General features: G+C 41.3%; 2 protein-coding genes across 2 annotated transcripts; both read right to left on the reverse strand.

Annotated features, from left to right (window-relative positions):
- Positions 1-726: 726 nt before the first annotated feature.
- On the reverse strand, positions 727-4502 carry rx3 (retinal homeobox gene 3). The gene is made up of 3 exons (XM_046306815.1): positions 3748-4502; positions 3287-3516; positions 727-1802 (listed from the first exon to the last, which is right to left on the reverse strand). The coding sequence occupies exons 1-3, from the start codon at positions 4004-4006 to the stop codon at positions 1350-1352; spliced, it is 942 nt and encodes a 313-aa protein (XP_046162771.1). The 5' UTR covers positions 4007-4502; the 3' UTR covers positions 727-1349.
- Positions 4503-9193: 4691 nt separating this feature from the next.
- Positions 9194-24897, reverse strand: cplx4a (complexin 4a). The gene is made up of 3 exons (XM_046303940.1): positions 24381-24897; positions 16103-16190; positions 9194-11091 (listed from the first exon to the last, which is right to left on the reverse strand). The coding sequence occupies exons 1-3, from the start codon at positions 24539-24541 to the stop codon at positions 10864-10866; spliced, it is 477 nt and encodes a 158-aa protein (XP_046159896.1). The 5' UTR covers positions 24542-24897; the 3' UTR covers positions 9194-10863.
- Between the last annotated feature and the right edge of the window lie 1336 nt (positions 24898-26233).

Raw genomic sequence — 26233 nt, forward strand, 5'->3', positions numbered from 1 at the left:
AAAAAGTCAAGGGTGTTGAATACTTTCGGAAGGCTCTGGAAGTAGAATTTTCACTTGGTCATGCGTTGATTGTGATGGGAAATTAAAAGTATACATTTGACTCAAGTGGAAGTTGAGTCTTAAGAGCTGACTTGGTGAGTTTCAATTGTATTGGCTTACCGCTAAAGATTCACATTACTTTATTGACCAATTGCGCACAAGGTCCAAATGAAATTTAACTTCTTCTTTTAACTCAACCCTTCAGAAAGACACACATACACAGGTGTTTTTAGAGAGGTCAAGGAGGCTGCCACTCTGGACACCTGTTGTAGTGGGGGGTTAAGTGCCTTGCTCAAGTGTACAACAGCAGGCGATGGCATCTAGGATTTGATAGCCATAGATTCTTTGATTGCCAGCTCACTTCCCACCCGTCATAAGACTAATGTCCACTGGAGGGAACCAGACACCACATTCACGTGTTCTGCTCTGTGATTTGTGATTTCAATTGGCAGTATAGAACCACCTGTTTTCTAAAAGTGAAAGTATTGAGTAAAAACAAACCTCTTTGAAAAGACAGGAGTTATATTGTATATTATCTTTGTGATATAATGATAATATACCACGGCTCTTAGCAGTGGTATATTGGCCATATACCACACCTACCCGGGTCTTATTACTTAAATATGGCTTTTCAGGCTTGACAATTAATGAAAAAAGGATGAGTTTGAACATTGTCAGCCTGGAGGGTTGATGTAAATATACAGGTTTATTTCCATAATATCATTCACATACAGAGAGAAACTAATTACAGCAAATTGACATTTGTTCGTTTGTAAAGTCAGCAGCACAAAATGGAAAAATACTGAACGAAAGGTACCTAAAGAAGGGTTGGTAAACAACAATACATACATTGACCCTGGGATGGGATTGTCTTAGCAGAATAACAGAAGAGAATTGTTCAAATAGGGATGGAAATAATGACAAGGAAAGCAGGTTGCGAGCAACATAAACAAACATTTCAATTTTCTACTTTCTCCTCAATGGCGTCCTTCATTCTTCATTAAAAGCAGACTGGATGGATCTTGGTGAATCCAAGCATAACACTGACAGTTAAAGTTCATTATGAAATGTGAACATCTGAAATTAGACATATGGTTGTTCCTCCTCCAATACTGAGAATTCACAAAAAAAACACTGACTGGGACGATGATGTAAACCACTGAAGAAGAAAAAATAATCTCGTGGAGTCCTCTAGTCCTCTAGCACAGTGAACCTCCATGTCCACAGACTAGAGCAGCAGCACTGCATGAAGTAGTGGTCTTTAAAGTGTTGGCCCCAGTCAGAGGGATGCAGACAGCATCCATCCATCCTCACCATGTCTTCCCAATAGACTGAATATGCTCCTTAGCCTTCATTCTCAGAGACGCAATACTAGAATTACGAGGATCCGTCTCTTCCATGACTAACTTGTCCATGTACCCAGCCACGGCGCACTGGTATGGGGGTGGAGGAAGAGGGCGCGTAGAACCAATGTGAGGCAGGTTATGGTGTCCAAAACTGGGGGAGTTGAGGAAGGCTGGAGGGGAGTAGCTGGAGGGTCCTGGGAGGCCCTGAGAGGAGCTGGTAATGAAGCCGGGTAGGGACTGCAGTGGGGTGGAGGTGATGGCAGTGCTGAGCCATGGCTCCAGCTGCAGTCCGGAGCCCAAGGACTGGGAAGGGGAGCGGCTGAAGGACAGGAGAGAGGAGGTGTCCTGGAGCTTAATGGAACTCACCTCCAGCTTCTCCTGGCGACGCCACTTGGCCCGACGGTTCTGGAACCACACCTGAGATGGAAGCATCACAACATTATGATTAGACATTTTAGAATCATAACAACATTCTGATTAGACATTCTGGATCATTACTAAATTCAAAATTAGATCTTCTAGAACTCACACATTATGATCAGTTATTCTGGAACCACACAACATTCTGATTAGACATTCTGGAACCACACAACATTCTGATCAGTCATTCTGGAACCACACAACATTCTGATCAGTCATTCTGGAACCACACAACATTCTGATCAGTCATTCTGGAACCACACAACATTCTGATCAGTCATTCTGGAACATTCTGAAGTTCAATATTATGAGAACGGGAAAGGATGATTTCATGCTAAAACAGGATTTCAGGGCCATTTTGAACAAATCATGACAATATTGAAATAGCCTACATTTAACCCTATCAATGATAACACAGCTGTAGGAAAGATGAAAGAAAATCAGTCAATCAGGGAGCTTATCTACTGAGATTGACCCTTTGTCAAAACTTGTCATCTTCCAAAAAGAATTCCTGTGTCAAATCAAATAAACTCAATTGCCCAATTCTCCAAACATGAAGTAAAACTTTGTTCGGCTATTTGAGAAAGAGTTGATTTGCATTTAATATCTATAATGGGAAAACATATTGAATATTAATGTTGAGTGTCCTCCTTGGTGTAATAAATGTGTTATTGTCATGTCATTAATACATATTGGACATTTTATCGAGAGAAAAAATCGCGTTCATAATCAAAATAATGTTGAATTTTTAAAAATTGAATTGCTTGATATGACTAACTGAAAATATTAACAAATATAGACCTAATATATATATATATATATTGATGGCTACATGTTTTAAATAAATTGAGAATTCGCGATGATAGTGAAATGCTTAATAAGAGAACATCTATATGTCGTAATTTTGCCTATTTTAAAAAGTATATAGGACCTAAACTAAATGAAACGTTTTAAGATAAATTAACACATTTTTACATAATTTAACGAGTTATATTAGACCACGTTAATACATTTTCAATTTTTAACATCCTATGTGATGCTAGTTTCAAATACAAACGTTTAAAATAACAATTAACGGTCTATCATCATCAAATATCCAGCGGTTAATATCCAAGTAGCCTATACTTACTAATATGTGACAGTTGACTAAGTAAATTACCTACAAGTTAATAAACTGAAGTGGGACTTTGAATTGAGGAATTAGGCCTAATACTGACATTATTGTTGTACAGGCCTAATTGTAAAAAGCTGACTATTCAAAGTCCAGGCAATTAATGCTTCTTTCATGAGCCACGCATTCAAAAAAATATTATTTGAGAATCATAAATTAATGTCCCACAAATAAGAGAAAGGTATTGTGGAATATTGGAAATTCAGTTGAGCCCCGTAATAAAATCTAACTTTCTGCTTTCTTTTAAAGACAGAATCGAAAATCATTACCACTGTAACGAGTCTGTCAAGTCGGCTCATATCTATATTACCTGCACTCGAACCTCCGGAAGATTCACTTTCATCGCGAGCTCCTCTCTGCTGTAGACGTCAGGATAGTGCGACTTCTCGAACGCTCTCTCCAGCTCATGCAGCTGAAAGGTTGTGAACGTAGTCCTGTTGCGCCGATGCTTTTTCTTTGGGTTATCGTCATCGGACAGTTTATCCTCCCCGTCAGGTAAATCAGGACTAACAGATGCCCCCGAACTGCTGCAGCAGACACCTAAAAACACATTATAGGCTAGATCAATATATGAACTTCTAAAAGTGTATTTGCCTTTATATGTGACTTTTTACTATTTGATTCAAAAGAACTACTGGCACATATTTATAAACATGGAATAAATAGCCTACTGGTGTGAAAAATAACATTTTGAATCAATCAAGATTGAACCATTTTCAATAACCTTTTTAACAAGGCCTCTAGGTTAATACACATTGCAGTGTCACTTACTGTCAAAACGTTCCGTGTTGTGTTCTTCCTTCAGGGATGACATAATTCCGTTCCCTCTCCGCTCGGCGAGTTTCCCCGATGATCCATTGTATGAGACAGATTGATTATATATGTTTTCGTCTTTAAATCCCAATATTGCTTCAATACTGTGAACCCTCGCTGCTGCGGTGTTATGGTTATTGCCGGGGTTCCGGACGAAACACGCAGAAGGTGACAGGCGCTCTTCCATGACTTCAGGAGTTGAACCAAGTAGCCACATTTGATGAACAAATAATAATCTCAAACTAAATTGAAATGACACTGATTAACAAATGTAGCCTAAACTCAAGAGACATGTACTTTTAAAACAAAGTTTTAAGTGTTCAGAATTAATAGCAAAATGTTTTTATAGAATGAAACACTAAATGTTAAATAGATTGAAACAACAATTCCGGTTGTTTTGTTGAAATAAAAATCTAAAATCGAATTGAAAAAAAATCTGCGTTAGTAAGCATCCGTCGCATCTGAGTAGTAGAGGCACCTGTTAGTCTACTAGCTGACACTCCAGTAGTGGTCTTGTCTCATAGAGGAGGCTGTATCTTCTGGGGTTTTATAAAGTACTCCTTATGGTAAGACCCCCTTCACTCTGCCCATGTGACAGCCCCCACCTCCCCACCAAGACACGTAAAAGGGGGGTTGTCATGTTCGATTTTCCCCAGCCATGGGTTTAGGGGTAACTACATTGTCCCCATTGAACCAATGCACCAATGCTGAGCTAGGCCACTAACCCCTCCCCAAGACAAGTCTTCTGCCCTGCCTGCCTGTCAGTCAGTCAGTGTTGGTTTATAAACCGCCTTACATAAATCTTAAAACCATATCTCCAGATGTCATGGTTTGTGTCCCAAATACCACCCTTTTCCTTATTCCCTTATATGGTGCACTACTTTTGGCCATTGGCCCAAAGAGCGCTGTTCAAAAGTAAAGAACTATGTAGGGATAGGGTGTCATTTGGAATTTACAGACCATGCTCATGATGGCCTGTAAAAGGAGCAGGTTGGGTAAGAGATTATGGCTTAAGGTAGTCAGAGAACACAATTATAATTACAAGATGTTCAGTAGGATTACAAGATGCCAGATTAATGTTTGACTGGTGTCTTAATCAAAGGGTGAATAGATTATTATCAAAACAAGTGACCAAATCACACATTTAGGAGATAATGATATTATTGCAAAAAAAGACAAGTCATATGCTCTTTTGTTTAATGAACAGGCCTAGGACCTACGTATAAAAGAGTTGAAATAGTGAAATAGTTATCGATAGGCCTATTGGCATATTACATGTTTTCTCAGAGAGGAAGTCTACACGTCCACCTCCCAATACTTTAATGTTTAAAAAATAAACGTTGTCCTTTTAAAAAAAATTGAAAATAGGCCTAGTTGTTTTATGTAATTTTTTTATTTAGTTAAATACATAAATAAGAAATAAATACATGTGTTTGCTCAATTGTCCAGTTATTTTATTGAATTAATGCTCTTTTTAAAATTCTATTAAATTAGTTGATAAACCTGGCAACCAAAACACACAATAATATATATAATATGTGATTAGCAACAGCTATAAGTGTTATCCATGTTAGGCTACAGCCAGTTATCTTGATAATTGGACATATTTCAAGTCGGGTTGAATGTGTTGAATGAGTTGAGTGGCCTGTGTAAGCCGGTTGTAGCCTATTATCTGTGAACAAGAAAGCCACGACAGTTTCTGCTCCATTAACTAACCACTTGAGAGGTCATAGTTCACACCGTAGTTACATCGTTACATCTTTAGGCCTATACAGTATATAACCTTATTATGTGAGAGGTTAACCATACAGACCTTAGTTTAGCCCAGTGGCCCAGTGGGCCTGCCATTGAGGTGCAAATAAAATGTCTTAACTTCCTCAATATTGTGGGGGATATGTGTAATTAACACTAAACAAAGATGGACAGCAGTTTGGTAATCCCCGGCCCACATGCTGATTAAGGGGATTTGTTTTTTTTCTTTCTCTAAAGAGGTAAAACCCTTAAAACTATTTAGCTTTTCCTAATTGCAGAAGGTAACATTATCCTCTGTTTGCTAAAGAGTCCGGTAAGCACTGCACAAGGAGAGATGGATCTAGTGTGCTGGGAACTTGCAGTCACGATCTACTGTAGCTTGTCATTTACAACACAGGCTTGTAACTTAAATATATGTTTTAGTTACAATTAGGGGATGCATATTGGATATAAAAGGGTTATTGGACTCTGGAGTCATTACCATATTTGTAGTTCACAATATTAATTACAATATCCAGGGCTGGGGGGGGAACATTGTTCAAGTCCATTTAGTAAATGAATGTCAAGCATTTCAATTTAATTTAAAAAATCCTCAATGAGTCTATTGATCCTTGGCCTTGACAACCGTATGAGCAATTTGATAGCTGGATATTATATAGAACAGTTTTTATTTGCTGTTATTGTACCTTTGACATTGTTGTGCCTTCGGCTTTGACATTGTTGTGCCTTTGGCTTTGACATTGTTGTGCCTTCAGCTTTGACATTGTTGTGCCTTCAGCTTTGACATTGTTGTGCCTTTGGCTTTGACATTGTTGTGCCTTTGGCTTTGACATTGTTGTGCCTTCAGCTTTGACATTGTTGTGACTTTGGCTTTGACATTGTTGTGCCTTCAGCTTTGACATTGTTGTGCCTTCAGCTTTGACATTGCTCTGTCTGTTGAAAAGCAGTCATCTAGCTGGCTCACACTAGTAAAAAGTATGTGATGATTTATTCTCACACCTTAGAGGAGGTTCCAACTACTCTAATGAGGAATATGTGATGTGTGGGTTTCTAAAATAAAATACTGGCTATATGATTTCATCAAGATACAGAAAATATGTCTTCCATTCCCCCTATGTAACTCTAACCTTCTGTGGAAACTTGAACGCAACTTGTCTTGTCTAGTTTTCTAGCTAACTGAGTCCAATCCAAATCATTTGAGAGTCTGACATAAGCAGTTAACCTGATGAGGTGGGACAACCTCCTTGGCAACCTTCATCCTATTAACTGCTAATGTTTTACCAGAACATTCCCAACCCAAGGCATTCTGAATCCAAAGCATTCTGAATCCAAGGCATTCTGAATCCGAGGCATTCTGAATCCAAGTCATTCTGAATCCGAGGCATTCTGAATCCAAGGCATTCTGAATCTAAGGCATTCTGAATCCAAGGCATTCTGAATCCAAGGCATTCTGAATCCAAGGCATTCTGAATCTAAGGCATTCTGAATCCAAGGCATTCTGAATCCAAAGCATTCTGAATCCAAGGCATTCTGAATCCAAAGCATTCTGAATCCAAGGCATTCTGAATCTAAGGCATTCTGAATCCAAGGCATTCTGAATCCAAAGCATTCTGAATCCAAGGCATTCTGAATCCGAGGCATTCTGAATCCAAGGCATTCTGAATCCAAGGCATTCTGAATCCGAGGCATTCTGAATCCGAGGCATTCTGAATCCAAAGCATTCTGAATCCAAGGCATTCTGAATCCAAGGCATTCTGAACATTGAACTCACGTGAAACTCACAACATGGAGGGATTCTTCACCCGAACTAACCTAACAACAGTTGCTAAATAATCTCAAATTAATTGAAAACCCATTCCTTTATTCAGCCTCTGATAGTGTGCTAGTCTAATTCACATATTTAAAATCTAATCTAGAGTTTCTTTCGATTTCTGTCTGTTATACAGTGCCTTGCGAAAGTATTCGGCCCCCTTGAACTTTGCAACCTTTTGCCACATTTCAGGCTTCAAACATAAAGATATAAAACTGTATTTTTTTGTGAAGAATCAACAACAAGTGGGACACAATCATGAAGTGGAACGACATTTATTGGATATTTCAAACTTTTTTAACAAATCAAAAACAGAAAAATTGGGCGTGCAAAATTATTCAGCCCCCTTAAGTTAATACTTTGTAGCGCCACCTTTTGCTGCGATTACAGCTGTAAGTCGCTTGGGGTATGTCTCTATCAGTTTTGCACATCGAGAGACTGACATTTTTTCCCATTCCTCCTTGCAAAACAGCTCGAGCTCAGTGAGGTTGGATGGAGAGCATTTGTGAACAGCAGTTTTCAGTTCTTTCCACAGATTCTTGATTGGATTCAAGTCTGGACTTTGACTTGGCCATTCTAACACCTGGATATGTTTATTTTTGAACCATTCCATTGTAGATTTTGCTTTATGTTTTGGATCATTGTCAAATCTCCGTCCCAGTCTCAGGTCTTTTGCAGACTCCATCAGGTTTTCTTCCAGAATGGTCCTGTATTTGGCTCCATCCATCTTCCCATCAATTTTAACCATCTTCCCTGTCCCTGCTGAAGAAAAGCAGGCCCAAACCATGATGCTGCCACCACCATGTTTGACAGTGGGAATGGTGTGTTCAGGGTGATGAGCTGTGTTGCTTTTAAGCCAAACATAACGTTTTGCATTGTTGCCAAAAAGTTCAATTTTGGTTTCATCTGACCAGAGCACCTTCTTCCACATGTTTGGTGTGTCTCCCAGGTGGCTTGTGGCAAACTTTAAACGACACTTTTTATGGATATCTTTAAGAAATGGCTTTCTTCTTGCCACTCTTCCATAAAGGCCAGATTTGTGCAATATACGACTGATTGTTGTCCTATGGACACAGTCTCCCACCTCAGCTGTAGATCTCTGCAGTTCATCCAGAGTGATCATGGGCCTCTTAGCTGCATCTCTGATCAGTCTTCTCCTTGTATGAGCTGAAAGTTTAGAGGGACGGCCAGGTCTTGGTAGATTTGCAGTGGTCTGATACTCCTTCCATTTCAATATTATCGCTTGCACAGTGCTCCTTGGGATGTTTAAAGCTTGGGAAATCTTTTTGTATCCAAATCCGGCTTTAAACTTCTTCGCAACAGTATCTCGGACCTGCCTGGTGTGTTCCTTGTTCTTCATGATGCTCTCTGCGCTTTTAACGGACCTCTGAGACTATCACAGTGCAGGTGCATTTATACGGAGACTTGATTACACACAGGTGGATTGTATTTATCATCATTAGTCATTTAGGTCAACATTGGATCATTCAGAGATCCTCACTGAACTTCTGGAGAGAGTTTGCTGCACTGAAAGTAAAGGGGCTGAATAATTTTGCACTCCCAATTTTTCAGTTTTTGAGTTTTTGAGTTTTTGATTTGTTAAAAATTACAATAAATGTCGTTCCACTTCATGATTGTGTCCCACTTGTTGTTGATTCATCACAAAAAAATACAGTATTATATCTTTATGTTTGAAGCCTGAAATGTGGAAAAAGGTCGCAAAGTTCAAGGGGGCCGAATACTTTCGCAAGGCACTGTATCCCCCTTGAGGAATATATGTATTTGTAAATAGAATGCTTTGGATCTGTGAACAGCTATAAGAGAAATAATGTCAAATAGTCAGCCATTTTATACAAGTCAGTCGTTTTATTTGTCATTGGCTTCTGCATGAACGTGTATAATTCTAACAGCACAACATAACTTTACATTTAATATACATATATTTTAGAGTAATCCAATATCCTTAACATTAGTACTCCAGTGTGTCAGTCAATGTTAATGTACAGTTTGTTTAATTATGGAATAAAGACTATATATTTTTATTTAAATGATGGATTGTGCAAAACTGCAAGTATTTATCTCTTACAGGCGTGTTTTATGTTTGTTGTTTTGGATAAACATTGATAGAGGTGATTGTCAAAGATGTACTATTGTGTGTGTGGAGGAGGATATGCAACAGAATGCATTTTGCAATATTGTCAGTTGCAAAAAAATGTAAAAGAAGTGCCATCATTTCCTAATTAACAGATGAAACATGGAGAATAACACACATTGGGGAGAAACAATCTAAAACAGCATTCATTCACACACATACAAAAAATACGTACTTTTACAAGTTAAACAAACAGCAAATTACAGGGAGACTTCAAAACATAAACCGATTCACACAAGAAGTTGTTTGGGAAATTAACTTCCATTTCAGCGAAAGACCTGCTACCATTGCATGTCGCCATGCAGATTTCACAGATTTGATCATTGATAGGGGGAGATAGAGGACTCTCTTAGACCTGGGTTCAAATAGTATCTGTTTTCTTTCAGCTGAGCTTGATTGAGCTTACCTGGCGCAATTATGGAGCCAATGGAATGGTACCAAAAGTGCAAACCAACTCGGCCCGTCCATCTGGCACTCCCCAGACAGGCTCAATCAAAACACACAAAGGAGACTTTAAAACAGGGGTACTCAAGTACTAGTTGAGAAGGTCCGGTCAAACAAATGTTCTATGTGGCTAAGGTCCAGATGGATAATGTCATTTATCGGCATAGTAACAAACCCTACCTCACAAACCAATTGGACCCCAAACTGTTCACCCCCCTCTTGTTGGCGGAGAGAAAATGTTGCAGTTTTAAAGCTAATTTCCTGCAGTTCTACACATTTCACATGGGACAGAGAATTTTGTTGCTGTTTCGAAGCTAATTCCCTGCAGTTCTACACATTTCACATGGGACAGAGAATTTTGTTGCTCTTTCAAAGCTAATTCCCTGCAGTTCTACACATTTCACATGGGACAGAGAATTGTGTTGCTGTTTCAAAGCTAATTCCCTGCAGTTCAACACATTTCACATGGGACAGAGAATTGTGTTGCTGCTTCAAAGCTAATTTCCTGCAATTCTACACGTCTTATGTGTGTTTAAATGATACCAGGGGTCGAAGCCCGATCGAGTTCCATTTTTTAAACAATAAATAGATGTGGTCCACCAGTTGAATATAGGAGCTTTAAAATAGATACTTATTGTAAACCCAGGTCTGCTCGGTGGAGAGTGGAGACCGTTATAGGATCGGTTTGTTTACAGTCGGTCCTAAATCACTCCCTTTCCCTCCCCCTTGTTCCCTTACACCTCTATGTTAGCATGTCTAATGCTCTTAATAAGTATAGGCAGTGTTGTGGTACACCTTCCACCATATTTTTCCACCTTCAGATCTGCAATCATTGAAGGGTTAGGGCCAAGGGATCGAATCGGGCTAGAATTGGGACCGGCTGTTCATGAAGTGAAATCTTCCATTTTATTTTATTTTACATGACAGAGCATTTCTCCTCTGCCTTGGCTTTCATCTCCGTCACGGTGGCCGAGGCCTTCTCCTTGAGCTGGTCCATGTCCATGTTCTGGAGGTTCTGGATGCCACCCAAGATGGAGTCCTTGTCCTCCTCCTCCGTGGCATCCTCGTCCACCATCTTGAGCAGCTCCTCGGGTACGTCCACGTCGTCTCCAGCCATGGCCAGCATGTTATCGTCCTGCTCGCTCTGGAGAGAGTAGAGACCGATACAGACATTATATTTATTTTAGAGCTTGTAATATTATTATTAGGTCAGGACATCAGCTAGTAAGACAGACAGAGATGATGTTCTCGTCCTGCTCGCTCTGTTCGAGAAACAATAGAGATGTTACAATAGCTAGCATCGTTAGTTACTGCTTGCTGCCCTTCTCCCACTAAAAGACCAATGCAGACATTAGATTTACATGTGAGACAGACAGACAGCCTGAACCTACTACTCAGCCCTTAAAGGGAGAGACCGATACAGACATTAGATTAGCATGTGAGACAGACAGACATCCTGAACCTACTACTCGGCCCTTAAAGGGAGAGACCGATACAGACATAAACAACCTCCTACAGGGGCAAGAAAAAAGTATGTGAACCCTTTGGAATTACCTGGACTCCTGCATAAATTTGTCATAAAATTGCATCTGATCTTCATCTCAGTCACAACAATAGACAAACACAGTCTGCTTAAACTAATAACACACAAACAATTATATGTTTTCTTGTCTTTATTGAACACACCGTGTAAACATTCACAGTGCAGGGTGGGAAAAGTATGTGAACCCCTGGATTTAATAACTTCCTTTGGAAGCAATAACCTCAACCAAACGTTTTCTGTAGCTGCGGATCAGACCTGCACAATGGTCAGGAGGAAGACCTTTACAAAACTGTTTCAGTTTAGCAATGTTCTTGTGATGTCTGGTGTGAACCGCTCTCTTGAGGTAATGCCACAGCATCTCAATCGGGTTGAGGTCAGGACACAGCATCTCAATCGGGTTGAGGTCAGGACACTCTAGAAGGTGTATTTTCTTCTCTTGGATCCATTCTGTTGTTGATTTACTTCTGTGTTTTGGGTCGTTGTTCTGTTGAGCTATAGTTAGCGGACAGATAGCCTTACATTCTCCAGAAAAATGTCTTGATAAACATGGGAATTCATTTTTCCACCAATGATAGCAAGCTGTCCAGTCCCTGAGGCAGCAAAGCAGCCCCAAACCATGATGGTCCCTCCACCATACTTTACAGTTGGGATGAGGTTTTGATGTCGGTGTGCTGTGCCTTTTTTTCTCCACACATAGTGTTCCTTCCAAATAATCTGTCAACATAATATTTTGCCAGTAGAACATCCAGGTGCTCTTTTGCAATCTTCAGACGTGCAGAAATGTTTTTTTTGGACAGCAGTGGCTTCTTCCGTGGTTTCCTCCCATGAACACCGTTCTTGTTTAATGTTTTACGTATCGTAGACTCGTCAACAGAGATGTTAGCGTGTTTAATGTTTTACGTATCGTAGACTCATCAACAGAGATGTTAGTGTGTTTAATGTCAACAGAGATTTAGCGTGTTTAATGTTTTACGTATCGTAGACTCGTCAACAGAGATGTTAGCGTGTTTAATGTTTTATGTATCGTAGTGAACAGAGATGTTAGCGTGTGTTTAATGTTTTAGCGTGTTTAATGTTTTACGTAGACTCGTCAACAGAGATGTTAGCGTGTTTAATGTTTTACGTCAACAGAGATGTTAGCGTGTTTAATGTTTTACGTATCGTAGACTCAACAGAGATGTTAGCGTGTTTTTTAATGTTTCAACAGAGATGTTAGCGTATAGACTCGTCAACAGAGATGTTAGAATGTTTTCGTATCGTCAACAGAGATGTTAGCGTGTTTAATGTTTTACGTATCGTAGACTCATCAACAGAGATGTTAGCATGTTCCAGAGATTTCTGTAAGTCTTTAGCTGACATTCTAGGATTCTTCTTAACCTCATTGAGCATTCTGCGCTGTGCGCTTGCAGTCATCTTTGCAGGACGGCCACTCCTAGAGAGAGGAGCAACACTGCTGAACTCTCTCCATTTATAGACAATATGTTTTACAGTGGACTGATGAACATCAAGGCTTTTAGAGATACTTTTGTGACCTTTTCCAGCTTCATGCAAGTCAACAATTCTTAATCAGGTCTTCTGAGATCTCTTTTGTTCGAGGCATATTTCACATCAGGCAATGCTTCTTGTGAATAGCAAACTCAAATTTGTGAGTGTTTTTTTATAGGTCAAGGCAGCTCTAACCAATATCTCCAATCTCGTCTCATTGATTGGACTCCAGGTTAGCTGACTCCCGTCTCCAATTAGCTTTTGGAGAAGTCAGCCTAGGGGTTCACATACTTTTTCCAACCTACACTGTGAATGTTTAAACGATATATTCAATATAGACAAGAAAAATACAATAATTTGTGTGTTATTAGTTTAAACATACTGTGTTAGTCTATTGTTGTGACTTAGATGATCAGATCAAATTTGATGACCAATTTATGCAGAAATCCAGGTAATTCAAAAGGGTTCACATACTTGTTCTTGCCATTGTACTCGTGTGTTCATGTAGAGGACAACACAGGCGTCAGATTAACTAGTGAGACAGACAGCCTACTGCAGCTATACTCCTGCATCATGCTGGATCTGTAGAAACAAGACATCAACAACACAGGCGTCCGCTTAGATTAGCTAGTAAAACATGGAGAGACATCAAATAAATGAGACGAATACAACAAGTGTAGACTTCACTGTGAAATGTTTACTTACGACCCCTTTCCCAACAATGCAGTTAAAAAGTAGGAACATTTACAAATAGATGTAATTTATTTGTATTTTTTATAAATAGTAACATGATAAAATAACAATGACAAGGGTATATAAAGGCTATAAAGTACCAGTACTGAGTCAGTGTACTGAGGTATGAGGGTGTTGGGGTGATTGATTGAGGTAATTTGTACATGTAGGTTTGGTTAGGTGATTGATTGAGGTAATATGTAGATATAAGTAGGGGGTGAGGTATGAGGGTGTTGGGGTGATTGATTGAGGTAATTTGTACATGTAGGTTTGGTTAGGTGATTGATTGAGGTAATATGTAGATATAAGTAGGGGGTGAAAAGCAGAATGTCCGGGTAGCCATTTGATAAACTGTTCAGCAGTCTTTTAACTTTGGGGTAGAAGCTGTTCAGGAGTTTTCAGGTCCCAGGTATGGCGCTCCGGTACCGCTTGCTGTGTGGCAGCAGAGAGTACAGACAGTGGGGGGAGTCTTTGATCATTTTTAGGGTGTTCCTCTGACACAACCTGGTATCCTGCAAAACTACACACAACCACACGCAAGGCACGGGATGAGCCTCGTTTTAATACCTCACTGGTGAAAACAAATGGTCACTTAGGGATCCTTAGTTTGAGCACACTTAATGCAACAAAGAGGAAGAAGGAACAGATTGACTGAAGAAACTGCAGCAACCTCAAACCTACATTCTAGAACCTGTTGAAGCCTCCATTCTAGAACCTATTGGAACCTACGTTCTAAACTAAAGGAAGGCTGATCTGAAACCTGCGTTAGCCTTTCCGTTGTAAACCATGACGACGGCCAGGTGTGAGGATTCTAAAGATGTCCGCCTTCAGTCTTACACAAGAGACTAATTCCATTAGTTAAACATGCCAGATTTTGCAGTTACTATATACAGTCACATTATTCCACCATTCATTGTGTTCATCGGTTGTGATGACTGTCTTGTACAATGCCTTTAATCAAATGTAAAATGATCTTTACGTTGGGTTGTCTGTTATGGTGAAACTATACTTGCTGGACTCAATAGTCGTTGTACAGGTTGTATAGCCTTTGTCCTGAACATTTCTAGTTAAACTAAACACGCAAACAAAACAACTGAATCAGTACCTATTCATTTATATATGAATATGTTGTTTTGAAGTGTCCTTCCACATATAGAAATGAAAATAACTAACAAGAAGATTGAATATTGAACTGAATGACTTGTGAGAGGCATTCTGCAAAAAGCAAATACAGAAGGCATTTACGTTCACCTCAGTCAGAATGATTTATTTTCAATACTTAAATAATATTGATATATATTCTGCTTTTTGCTACAGTAAGCACAGTTTTATACATGGTAGTGGTAATATACAAATCAAATTGTTAGAACATTGAAATATCTCCTTTCTTTCAGTGATGACGTGTATAAAATCAGAAATCCAACTGTACCTTATTTTCGCTCGTCATAACAACTGGTTAAAAATATCTTCCTTATCAAGCAGCTTTCAATAGATCCAAACAGATTCAGTAGATTATTCTACAGAATCTAACCTAGATGTGGCTGTCAACGTCGCTCAACCAACACTGTCTTCACTCCCCAGAGCCACATTAACACCTAGCAGAGCAGATGGCTTCTGGTCTTGTTTTAAGCCGCACGGCACAATATAGGACACCATGTCAAGTCTCCAGGCCTTTTATGGAACATCTTGCCTTCACCGTAATCTGCTGGCAGTTAGCCACCTCCACCTCCCGCTGTACGGCCTAAGGTAAACTGCCCATGTACTAGGCCAAGGGATAAAACCAGCGTCTAGCCTGTAAACATCAACCACTGCACGTCAGGCGCAACCATTGAGGTGTTCACCACAGCGCTAGAGGCGTCAATACAGACACCCTGGTTCGAATCCAGGCTGTATCACAACCGGCCGTGTTTGGGAGTCCCATAGGGCGGCACACAATTGGCCTAGTGTCGTCCGGGGTTGGCCGTCATTGCAAATAAGAATTTGTTCTTAACTGACTTGCCTAGTTAAATACATGTTAAATGCAGAATTACATAACCTCATTGTTCCATCCAAAGGTCTCTGCATCTGAGCAATGAACGTGTTTGCTATTTTAACATTTGCTCTACAGTATGTAAACATAAAACAGTGCAGAATTCAGGAAGTAAAGTTGAAATCATCTACTCTAGAGAGTGGCTAGTGACAGGGGGCTGAACAGGTTGTAATTCAGGAGAAATGTGTTCTCACAGGGGGCTGAAAAGATTGTAATTCAGGAGGAATGTGTTCTCACAGGGGGCTGAAAAGATTGTAATTCAGGAGAAATGTGTTCTCACAGGGGGCTGAAAAGATTGTAATTCAGGAGAAATGTGTTCTCACAGGGGGCTGAAAAGGTTGTAATTCAGGAGGAATGGGTTGTCACCTTTGGGAGTCTGTACTTGTCTCGTAGGCACACCCGCAGAGTTGCCCTCTCAGCTTTCTTGTGTAAGAAGTCGGCATCTCTCTCCATCCTGAACAACAGAGAAAAGAAATGATTGATTCATTGATTGATGAATCAATTTATATATAGTGTGACCACATAATGGATAACTTTATATGCATGCATACTGTATCCTTGTTTCATTTGTATTCATACAACAATAACGGCCTGAGTATGATCTTGTTTCAACCAAAGGGCCAGTCAATATACCATACTAATGCAACACATGATATTGTGAAGGTAAGAGGATGCGCTTACGGAGGTTAACGACATGCTACATGTCTCATGGGTAAACCATCAGATGGGTTTAGGTAAAGAGGTAAAGAGGTTAACGCTATATATTCTCACTGTTCAGTCATTTGATTCTTCTGGAATTTGACAAGAGTACATGGAGGATGTCTGGGCTGGCTGCTATAATAAATAGTTACTATTTATGTCTTTATCATCTAATGTGCTGCTTGCTTTCCTCCTATTTAGAAACATCAAAGGCTGTAAAGTCTATGGCTCCAATGATAGTACGTTTCAACTGCTTTCCTTCTGTGTCATTATTATGGCTTCACACAACCCGTAACATGACATCGCAACCCGTAGCATGTCATCACAACCCGTAACATGACATCACAACCCGTAACATGACATCACAACCCGTAACATGACATCACAACCCGTAACATGACATCACAACCCGTAGCATGTCATCACAACCCGTAACATGACATCACAACCTGTAGCATGTCATCACAACCCGTAGCATGTCATCACAACCCGTAGCATGTCATCACAACCTGTAGCATGTCATCACAACGCGTAACATGACATCACAACCTGTAGCATGTCATCACAACCCGTAACATGACATCGCAACCCGTAGCATGTCATCACAACCTGTAGCATGTCATCACAACCCGTAACATGACATCGCAACCCGTAGCATGTCATCACAACCCGTAACATGACATCACAACCCGTAACATGACATCACAACCCGTAACATGACATCACAACCCGTAACATGACATCACAACCTGTAGCATGTCATCACAACCCGTAACATGACATCACAACCTGTAGCATGTCATCACAACCCGTAGCATGTCATCACAACCCGTAGCATGTCATCACAACCTGTAGCATGTCATCACAACGCGTAACATGACATCACAATCCGTAGCATGTCATCACAACCCATAGCATGTCATCACAACCCATAACATGACATCACAACCCGTAGCATATCATCACAACCCATAGCATGTCATCACAACCCATAACATGACATCACAACCCATAGCATATCATCACAACCCGTAGCATGTCATCACAACCCGTAACATGTCACACAACCCGTAGCATGTCATCGCAACCCGTAGCATTCTCTCACAACCCGTAGCATTTTCTCACAACCCATAGCATGTTATCACAACCCATAGCATGTCATCACAACCCATAGCATGTCATCACAACCCATAGCATGTCAGCAAAACCCGTAGCATGTCATCACAACCCGTAGCATGTCATCACATCCCGTAGCATTCTCTCACAACCCGTAGCATGTCATCGCAACCCGTAGCATGTCATCACAACCCATAGCATGTCATCACAACCCATAGCATGTCATCACAACCCGTAGCATGCTATCACAACCCATAGCATGTCATCACAACCCATAGCATGTCATCACAACCCGTAGCATGTCATCACAACCCGTAGCATGTCATCACAACCCATAGCATGTCATCACAACCCATAGCATGTCATCACAACCCGTAGCATGTTATCACAACCCATAGCATGTCATCATAACCCGTAGCATGTAATCACAACCCGTAACATGTCATCACAACCTGTAGCATGTCAACACAACCCGTAGCATTTTCTCACAACCCGTAGCATTTTCTCACATCCCGTAGCATGACATCACAACCCGTAGCATGTAATCACAACCCGTAGCATGTCATCACAACCCATAACATGACATCACAACACATAGCATGTCATCACAACCCGTAGCATGTCATCACAACCCGTAGCATGTCATCACAACCCATAGCATGTCTTCACGACCCATAGCATGTCATCACAACCCATAGCATGTCAATAGGCAGATTATACAACGCATGGTCAACTCATTAGTGTATTGACTTAGGATAATCATTATGAGAATCCTTGGCTGCGATCCAAGTGGCTCCCTATTCTCTATATAATGCACTAGCCTAGCGGTTTGAGCCCTATTCTCTATATAATGCACTAGCCTAGCGGTTAGAGCCCTATTCTCTATCTAATGCACTAGCCTAGCAGTTATAGCCCTATTCTCTATATAATGCACTAGCCTAGTGGTTAGAGCCCTATTTTCAAATGCACTAGCCTAGCGGTTAGAGCCCTATTCTCTCTATAATGCACTAGCCTAGCGGTTAGAGCCCTATTCTCTATCTAATGCACTAGCCTAGCGGTTAGAGCCCTATTCTCTATCTAATGCACTAGCCTAGCAGTTATAGCCCTATTCTCTATATAATGCACTAGCCTAGTGGTTATAGCCCTATTCTCTATATAATGCACTAGCCTAGCGGTTATAGCCCTATTCTCTATATAATGCACTAGCCTAGTGGTTATAGCCCTATTCTCTATATAATGCACTAGCCTAGCGGTTATAGCCCTATTCTCTATATAATGCACTAGCCTAGTGGTTATAGCCCTATTCTCCAATGCACTAGCCTAGCGGTTATAGCCCTATTCTCTATATAATGCACTAGCCTAGCAGTTATAGCCCTATTCTCTATATAATGCACTAGCCTAGTGGTTATAGCCCTATTCTATATATAATGTACTAGCCTAGCGGTTATAGCCCTATTCTCTATATAATGCACTAGCCTAGCGGTTATAGCCCTATTCTCCAATGCACTAGCCTAGAGGTTAGAGCCCTATTCTCTATCTAATGCACTAGCCTAGTGGTTAGAGCCCTATTCTCTATATAATGCACTTGCCTAGCGGTTAGAGCCCTATTCTCTATCTAATGCACTAGCCTAGCGGTTAGAACCCTATTCTCTATCTAATGCACTAGCCTAGCGGTTATAGCCCTATTCTCTATATAATGCACTAGCCTAGCAGTTAGAACCCTATTCTCTATATAATGCACTAGCCTAGCAGTTATAGCCCTATTCTCTATATACTGCACTAGCCTAGCGGTTAGAGCCCTATTCTCTAATACACTAGCCTAGCGGTTAGAGCCCTATTTTCTATATAATGCATTAGCCTAGCGGTTATAGCCCTATTCTCTATATAATGCATTAGCCTAGTGGTTAGAGCCCTATTCTCTATATAATGCACTAGCCTAGTGGTTAGAGCCCTATTCTCTAATACACTAGCCTAGCGGTTAGAGCCCTATTCTCTATATAATGCACTAGCCTAGCGGTTATAGCCCTATTCTCTAATGCACTAGCATAGCGGTTAGAGCCCTATTCTCTATATAATGCATTAGCCTAGTGGTTAGAGCCCTATTTTCTATATAATGCATTAGCCTAGTGGTTAGAGCCCTATTCTCTATATAATGCATTAGCCTAGTGGTTAGAGCGTTGGGCCGATAACCATAAGAATGCTGTTTTGAATACTCGAGCAGACAAGGTGACCCTCTCTCACCCTGAATAACAACACATTTCACTGCACTTATCGGGTGTATGTGACAATACAACATATGATTTATTTTGGCCAGAGCCCTATGGGATTCCCTCGGGCCCTGTTTAAAAGTACTGCACACTAAAGAGAATAGGGTGCCATTTGTAACACAACAAATCTCTTGGCCATTTTCAAAAAAATATTTATTGGTCACATACACGTGTTTAGCAGATGTTATTGCGTCTAGCTACAACAGTGCAGTAATATCTAACAAATAATATATAACAATTTCACAACATATACTCAATACACACAAATCTAAAGTAAAGGAAATAAATATTTGGACGAGTAATGTCAGACTAAGAATATAGAATGTAATAGAATACAGTGTGCACTGCCGTTCAAATGTTTGGGGTCACTTAGAAATGTCCTTGTTTATGGCCATTAAAATAACATCAAATTGGTCAGAAATACAGTGTAGACATTGTTAATGTTGTAAATGACTATTGTAGCTGGAAACTGCAGATTTTTTTATGGAATATCTACATAGATGTACAGAGGTCCATTATCTAGCAACCATCACTCCTGTGTTCTCCTGTGTTCATTTTAGGCAGAGGTCCATTATGTTAGCACCGGGATGCTGGTGTTAGCTAACCTAGGCAGAGCTCCTCTGTCAAGTTTATTATTTTAAAAGGTATTAGAAAACAATTTTGCAATTATGTTAGCATAGCTGAAATGTGTTGTGCTAATTAAATAAGCAATAAAACAGGCCTTCTTTAGACTAGTTGAGTATCTGGAGCATCAACATTTGTGGGTTTGATTACCAACAGTGAAGAGGCGACTCCGGGATGTTGGCTCCTCTGTCCAGTGTTTGTGTTCTTTTGCCCATCTTAATATTTTATTTTTATTGGCCAGTCTGAGATATGGCTTTTTCTTTGCAACTCTGCCTAGAAGGCCAGCATCACAGTCACCTCTTCATTGTTGATGTTGAGACGGTGTTTTCTGGGTACTATTTAATGATGCTGCCAGTTGAGGACGTGTGAGGCGTCTGTTTCTCAAACTAGACATTCTGATGTACTTGTTCTCTTGCTCAGTTGTGCACTGGGGCCTCTCACTCCTCTTTCTATCCTGGTTAGGGCCAGTTTGCGCTGTACTGTGAGGAGTAGTATACAGCATTGTACAAGATCTTCAGTTTATTGTCAATTTCTCGCATGGAATAGAAGAAAGTATTTTGTTTCTGGCCATTTTGATCACGTAATTGAACCCACAAATGCTCATGCTCCAGATACTCAACTAGTCTAAAGAAGGCCAGTTTATTTGCTCTTAATCAGGACAACAGTTTTCAGCTGTGCTAACATATTTGCAAAAGGGTTTTCTAATGATCAATCAGCCTTTTAAAATGATAAACTTGGATTAGCTAACACAACGTGCCATTGGAACGCAGGAGTGATGGTTGCTGATAATGGGCCTCTGTACATCTACGTAGATATTCCATTTTAAAAATCAGCAGTTTCCAGCTACAATAGTCATTTACAACATTAATAATTTCTACACTGTATTTCTGATCATTTTGATGTTATTTTAATGTCTAAGTGACCCCAAACTTTTGAATGGTGTTGTTCATATGAGATGAGTAATGCAAAATATGGAAACATAATTAAAGTGACTAGTGTTCCATTATTAAAGTGGTCAGTGATTTCAAGTCTATGTCGCTGTGGAGAGGGAACTGTTTCCCTTAGCCAATTAAACGTGAGGATTATTAGTTGGCCAGATTGAGGGCTTGGGCCAGATTGAGGATTAGGACAAATTACCCAACACAGAAACAGTACACTGATTGTACAAAACATTACCATGACATAGACTGAACAAGTGAATCCAGGTGAAAGCTATGAATCCTTAGATGTCACTTGCTAAATCCACTTCAAATCAGTGTAGAAGAAGAGAGGTTAAAGAAGGATTTTTAAGCCTTGAGACAATTGAGACATGGATTATGTATGTGTGCCATTCAGAGGGCGAATAGGCAAGACAAAAGATTTAAGTGCCTTTGAACGGGGTAGGGTAGTAGGTGCCAGGCACACCAGTTTGAGTGTGCCAAGAACTGCAACGGTGCTGGGTTTTTCACGCTCAACATTTTCCTGTGTGTATCAAGAATGACCCACCACCCAAAGGACATCCAGCCAACTTCACACAACTTTAGGAAGCATTGGAGTCAACATGGGCCAATATCCCTGTGGAACGCGTTGGACGTGTTGGACACCTTGTAGTTTCCCAATGAATTGAGACTTTTCTGAGGGCAAAAGGGGGTCAACTCAATATTAGCAAGGTGTTCCTAATGTTTTGTACACTCACTGTATAACACTAACTCCTGCTCTGCTCTGAGAGTCACAGGCCGAAGACACCCAACACAAAATGAGGAATACAAGATGGTTATAAGGTGGTCATACACGTTCTTATAATGCATTATAACGGCAGGCTTTAAGTAAAAGTGCCTTAACATTTAGTATCAGATCCATTTTCCACCAGACGACAACAGAATTGTTCACTAAATCATGGGAGGAAGGGCTAATCTGGTTACATAATCTGGTTACATAATCTGGTTTGGCTGAAGCATCCATCAGAAGATTATATTTCTGTAAAACATCAACATGTCAAATTAAATCAAGTATTATTATTGGTCACATACACATGGTTAGCAGATGTTATTGCGAGTGTAGCGAAATGCTTGTAACATGTTAGTATTAATCTAAGGCTATGCTATATTTTGTTGCAATATAGAAAATTATTACACACAAATAATGTAACCTTTATGGTCTCATTTGTTGATTGCTTAAATAAATGTAAAAAAATCTTTATTTTATTGAATGTTTAAACATACAATCTACCCGCAGCGAAGCAGATCAACATTGACATTCGGTCATCTAAAAGACTCCCATCCAGAGAGACCCACAGGAGCAACCAGGGTCAAGTGCCCAGCTCAAGGGCACGTCAAAAGATCTCCCACCAAGTCAAAACGGGGACCCGAACCAGCGACCAAGCAGCCACCAGCCCAAGATCCTAACAGCCAGGCCATCAACCATCCAAGACCCCCTCCCTCACCCCAAAAAAACTCTCCCTCTGTTGTCACCAGTTCCAAATCCCAACCCTCAGTTTCCCTCAGCCCATCCCACCTATCTCTGCTGACCACACTCTTTGTATTTCTACACAACATACAGTATATTTCAACTATGCAACTACTTTGTCTACACACTCATCTCATATGTATATACTGTACTCGATACCATCTACTGTATGCTGCTCTGTACCATCACTCATTCATATATCCTTATGTACATGTACACTGTGTATAAGACAATTAGAATTACTTGTTGGTTATCACTGCATTGTCGGAACTAGAAGCACAAGCATTTCGCTACACTCGCATTAACATCTGCTAACCATGTGTATGTGACAAATAAAATTTGATTTGATTTGATTTGATTTGATTTTGATGTAACATACAATTTGAATCTAATTTAATAGAATCCAGAGATTGCGAGTTAATGTTTTGGACAGTCACTGAACATGCCCTACTCGGCAGCAGCCACATCATTTTACATAATAAAACAAAATGGCTGCCATGGCAGTGAACCCACAGTTATGGGCTCTTCCTCCTGTTTGTCAACTAGTACCTGTCTGAAATTGTGGATATGGATGAATAAACTGGACAGAGTGTTGAAATGATTCGAGATAGACATAGGCAATAAGATTACTTTTGATCTGTGATTTTTCACTTCACCATCAAAGCTCCTCCTACAACGTCGCAGTTCAATTAAATCACCATGGGTGAAATTCAGCAGCCATTTTAAAATCCTCCTGGAGTCTAAGTAGTTCAGGCTCGAAATTAGACAAAACTGAATTCACTTTTCAAAATGACTATTTTACAGACTAATTTTACAAACCATTTTAGAGACTATTTTAGAGACTATTTTACAGACTATTTTACATACCATTTACAGACTATTTTAGAGACTATTTGACTTCATTTTAGCACTGATCCTTTTGAGTGTTATTCAAATTCAATGTCAGTAAGCCAGTCTGGCTTCAAAAAGCATTGTTGATATTACAGCAGAGGGTCAATGATCAGAGATTATAATAATAATATATGCCATTTAGCAGACGATTTTATCCAAAGCGACTTACAGTCATGTGTGCATACATTCTACGTATGGGTGGTCCCGGGGATCGAACCCACTACCCTGTACAAAAAATGAGCATTGTGTTTGGTCGTGGTTGTAAAAATGGCAGTTTGACTTAAGGTGTCTGCTCTGACCTTGAGTAACAAAACCATCAAGAAAATAAAAAGTGCAAAAAGAAACGAATTGTAATCTGTAACGTCAGGATTAAATGTTGATAAATTTAAATTATGAATTTAACAACATTTCAAATTAACAAAACATTTGCAAGGTGATTTCCTGCAGAATTGCTGCATGGTGCTTGTCAAGGTCAGATAGAATAGGGGTGGTGGAGCCGACACTCTGTAGAGTTAGCCAGCCATGTTGTCTCATAGCCATTCATGATCCAACAACACCAAAACAAAATGGAGGTAACTCGGCAGTCAGGGCAGGTTACTTACTTCTCCTCCACCAACTGTTTTTGGTACTCCTCATACTCCTCGCGTGTCATCCCTGCTGCCTTGGCCGGGTCTGCAGGGGCCGCCTCCGCTTCCTCCTCTCCTCCACCCATAGGATTCAAACCAGCCAGTGGGTTAGGCATCATGGTCTTGATTAGGAACATCTTGATCCCCTATGGAGTTCTGCTGTACTAGGATATATAGATATTATATTATTGTAAATAGGACTAGTTGCTTCCCTGGCTTCTACCGTTGGGTTGGGATTGCTATCGGTTGGTTAGGTCCAATGGGATCCTGTATATTCTGTGTAGCTAACCTGTCCTGCTGCCTGGGTGTGTAATGAAGGATGCACTGACGGCTAGGGAACAGACACCGACAACAAAAAATACGGTCAGCCGTAATCTGGATTAAACCTCACTACAGCCCCACGATGCTAAGAGGCAGATGGCCTGCTTTTCTGCCTCTATTTTTAACAAACAACTTTAAGGATTGATATTGATAAATGGGACAGGTTCAATCAATGACAGAATTGGTGTATAGCACAATGCAAAAGGTCACAGTCAAATTTTTGGGATTTCAAGATCCCAAGACATTCTTGTTCCCCTGTCACATTAGTTGTTGCATCCACCCGCCCACTGCTAGTTAATCACATTACTGAACAAGGTTTGGCCCCTCCCATCTGCCAGAGATATCTGTTTATATCCTGGATGAGTTGGGAGGAGGGGGAGCTGAGGGCTGGAGGAGCTGAGGAGCTGAGGGTGGGGGGAGGAGGTGGAACTGAGGGCTGGAAGAGCTGAGGGTGGGGGAGGGGGGGAGCTGAGGGGGGAGCTGAGGGCTGGAAGAGCTGAGGGTGGAAGGGGGGAGGAGGGGGAGCTGAGGGCTGCAGGGGAGCTGGAGAGGAGCTGAGGGTGGAAGAGCTGAGGGTGGGGGGGGAACTGAGGGCTGGAAGAGCTGAGGGTGGGGGGGGGGGACTGGGGGCTGGAAGAGCTGAGGGTGGGGGCGGAGGGGGAACTGAGGGCTGGAAGAGCTGAGGGTGGGGGGAGGAGGGGGAGCTGAGGGCTGGAAGAGCTGAGGGTGGGGGGAGGGGGGAACTGAGGGCTGGCAGAGCTGAGGGTGGGGGGAGGAGGGGGAGCTGAGGGCTGGAAGAGCTGAGGGTGGGGGGGAGGGGGAGCTGAGGGCTGGAGGAGCTGAGGGCTGGAAGAGCTGAGGGTGGGGGGGGAGGGGGGAACTGAGGGCTGGAAGGGCTGAGGGTGGGGGGCGGAGGGGGAACTGAGGGCTGGAAGAGCTGAGGGTGGGGGGGGAGGGGGGAGGGCTGGAAGAGCTGAGGGTGGGGGAGGAGGGGGAGCTGAGGGCTGGAGGAGCTGAGGGCTGGAAGAGCTGAGGGTGGGGGGAGGAGGGGGAACTGAGGGCTGGAGGAGCGGAGGGTGGTGGTGGGGGGGGTTGTTGAGGGCTGGAGGAATGGGGGGGGGGGGCTGAGGGCTGGAGGAGCTGAGGGGGCTGAGGGCTGGAGGAGCTGGGGGGGGGGCTGAGGGCGCTGGGGGGCTGAGGGCTGGAGGAGCTGGGGGAGCTGAGGGCTGGAGGAGCTGTGGGGGAAACTGAGGGGGGGCTGAGGGCTGGAGGAACTGGGGGTGGGGGGAACTGAAATGAAATTACAGACAGACACGCTGAATTTTATAACCATAGCATTTGCCCTTTTCTATAGCTACACTGTTGATTGCATTTTGCTGTACTGTACTGCATTGTACTGTGCTACACTGTACTGTGCTGTACTGTACTGTGCTGTACTGTACTGTGCTACACTGTACTGTGCTGTACTGTACTGTGCTACACTGTACTGTGCTGTACTGTACTGCGTT

Source organism: Oncorhynchus gorbuscha, linkage group LG16 (genome assembly GCF_021184085.1).
Source record: "Oncorhynchus gorbuscha isolate QuinsamMale2020 ecotype Even-year linkage group LG16, OgorEven_v1.0, whole genome shotgun sequence".
In the NCBI taxonomy this organism is placed as follows: Eukaryota; Metazoa; Chordata; class Actinopteri; order Salmoniformes; family Salmonidae; genus Oncorhynchus; species Oncorhynchus gorbuscha.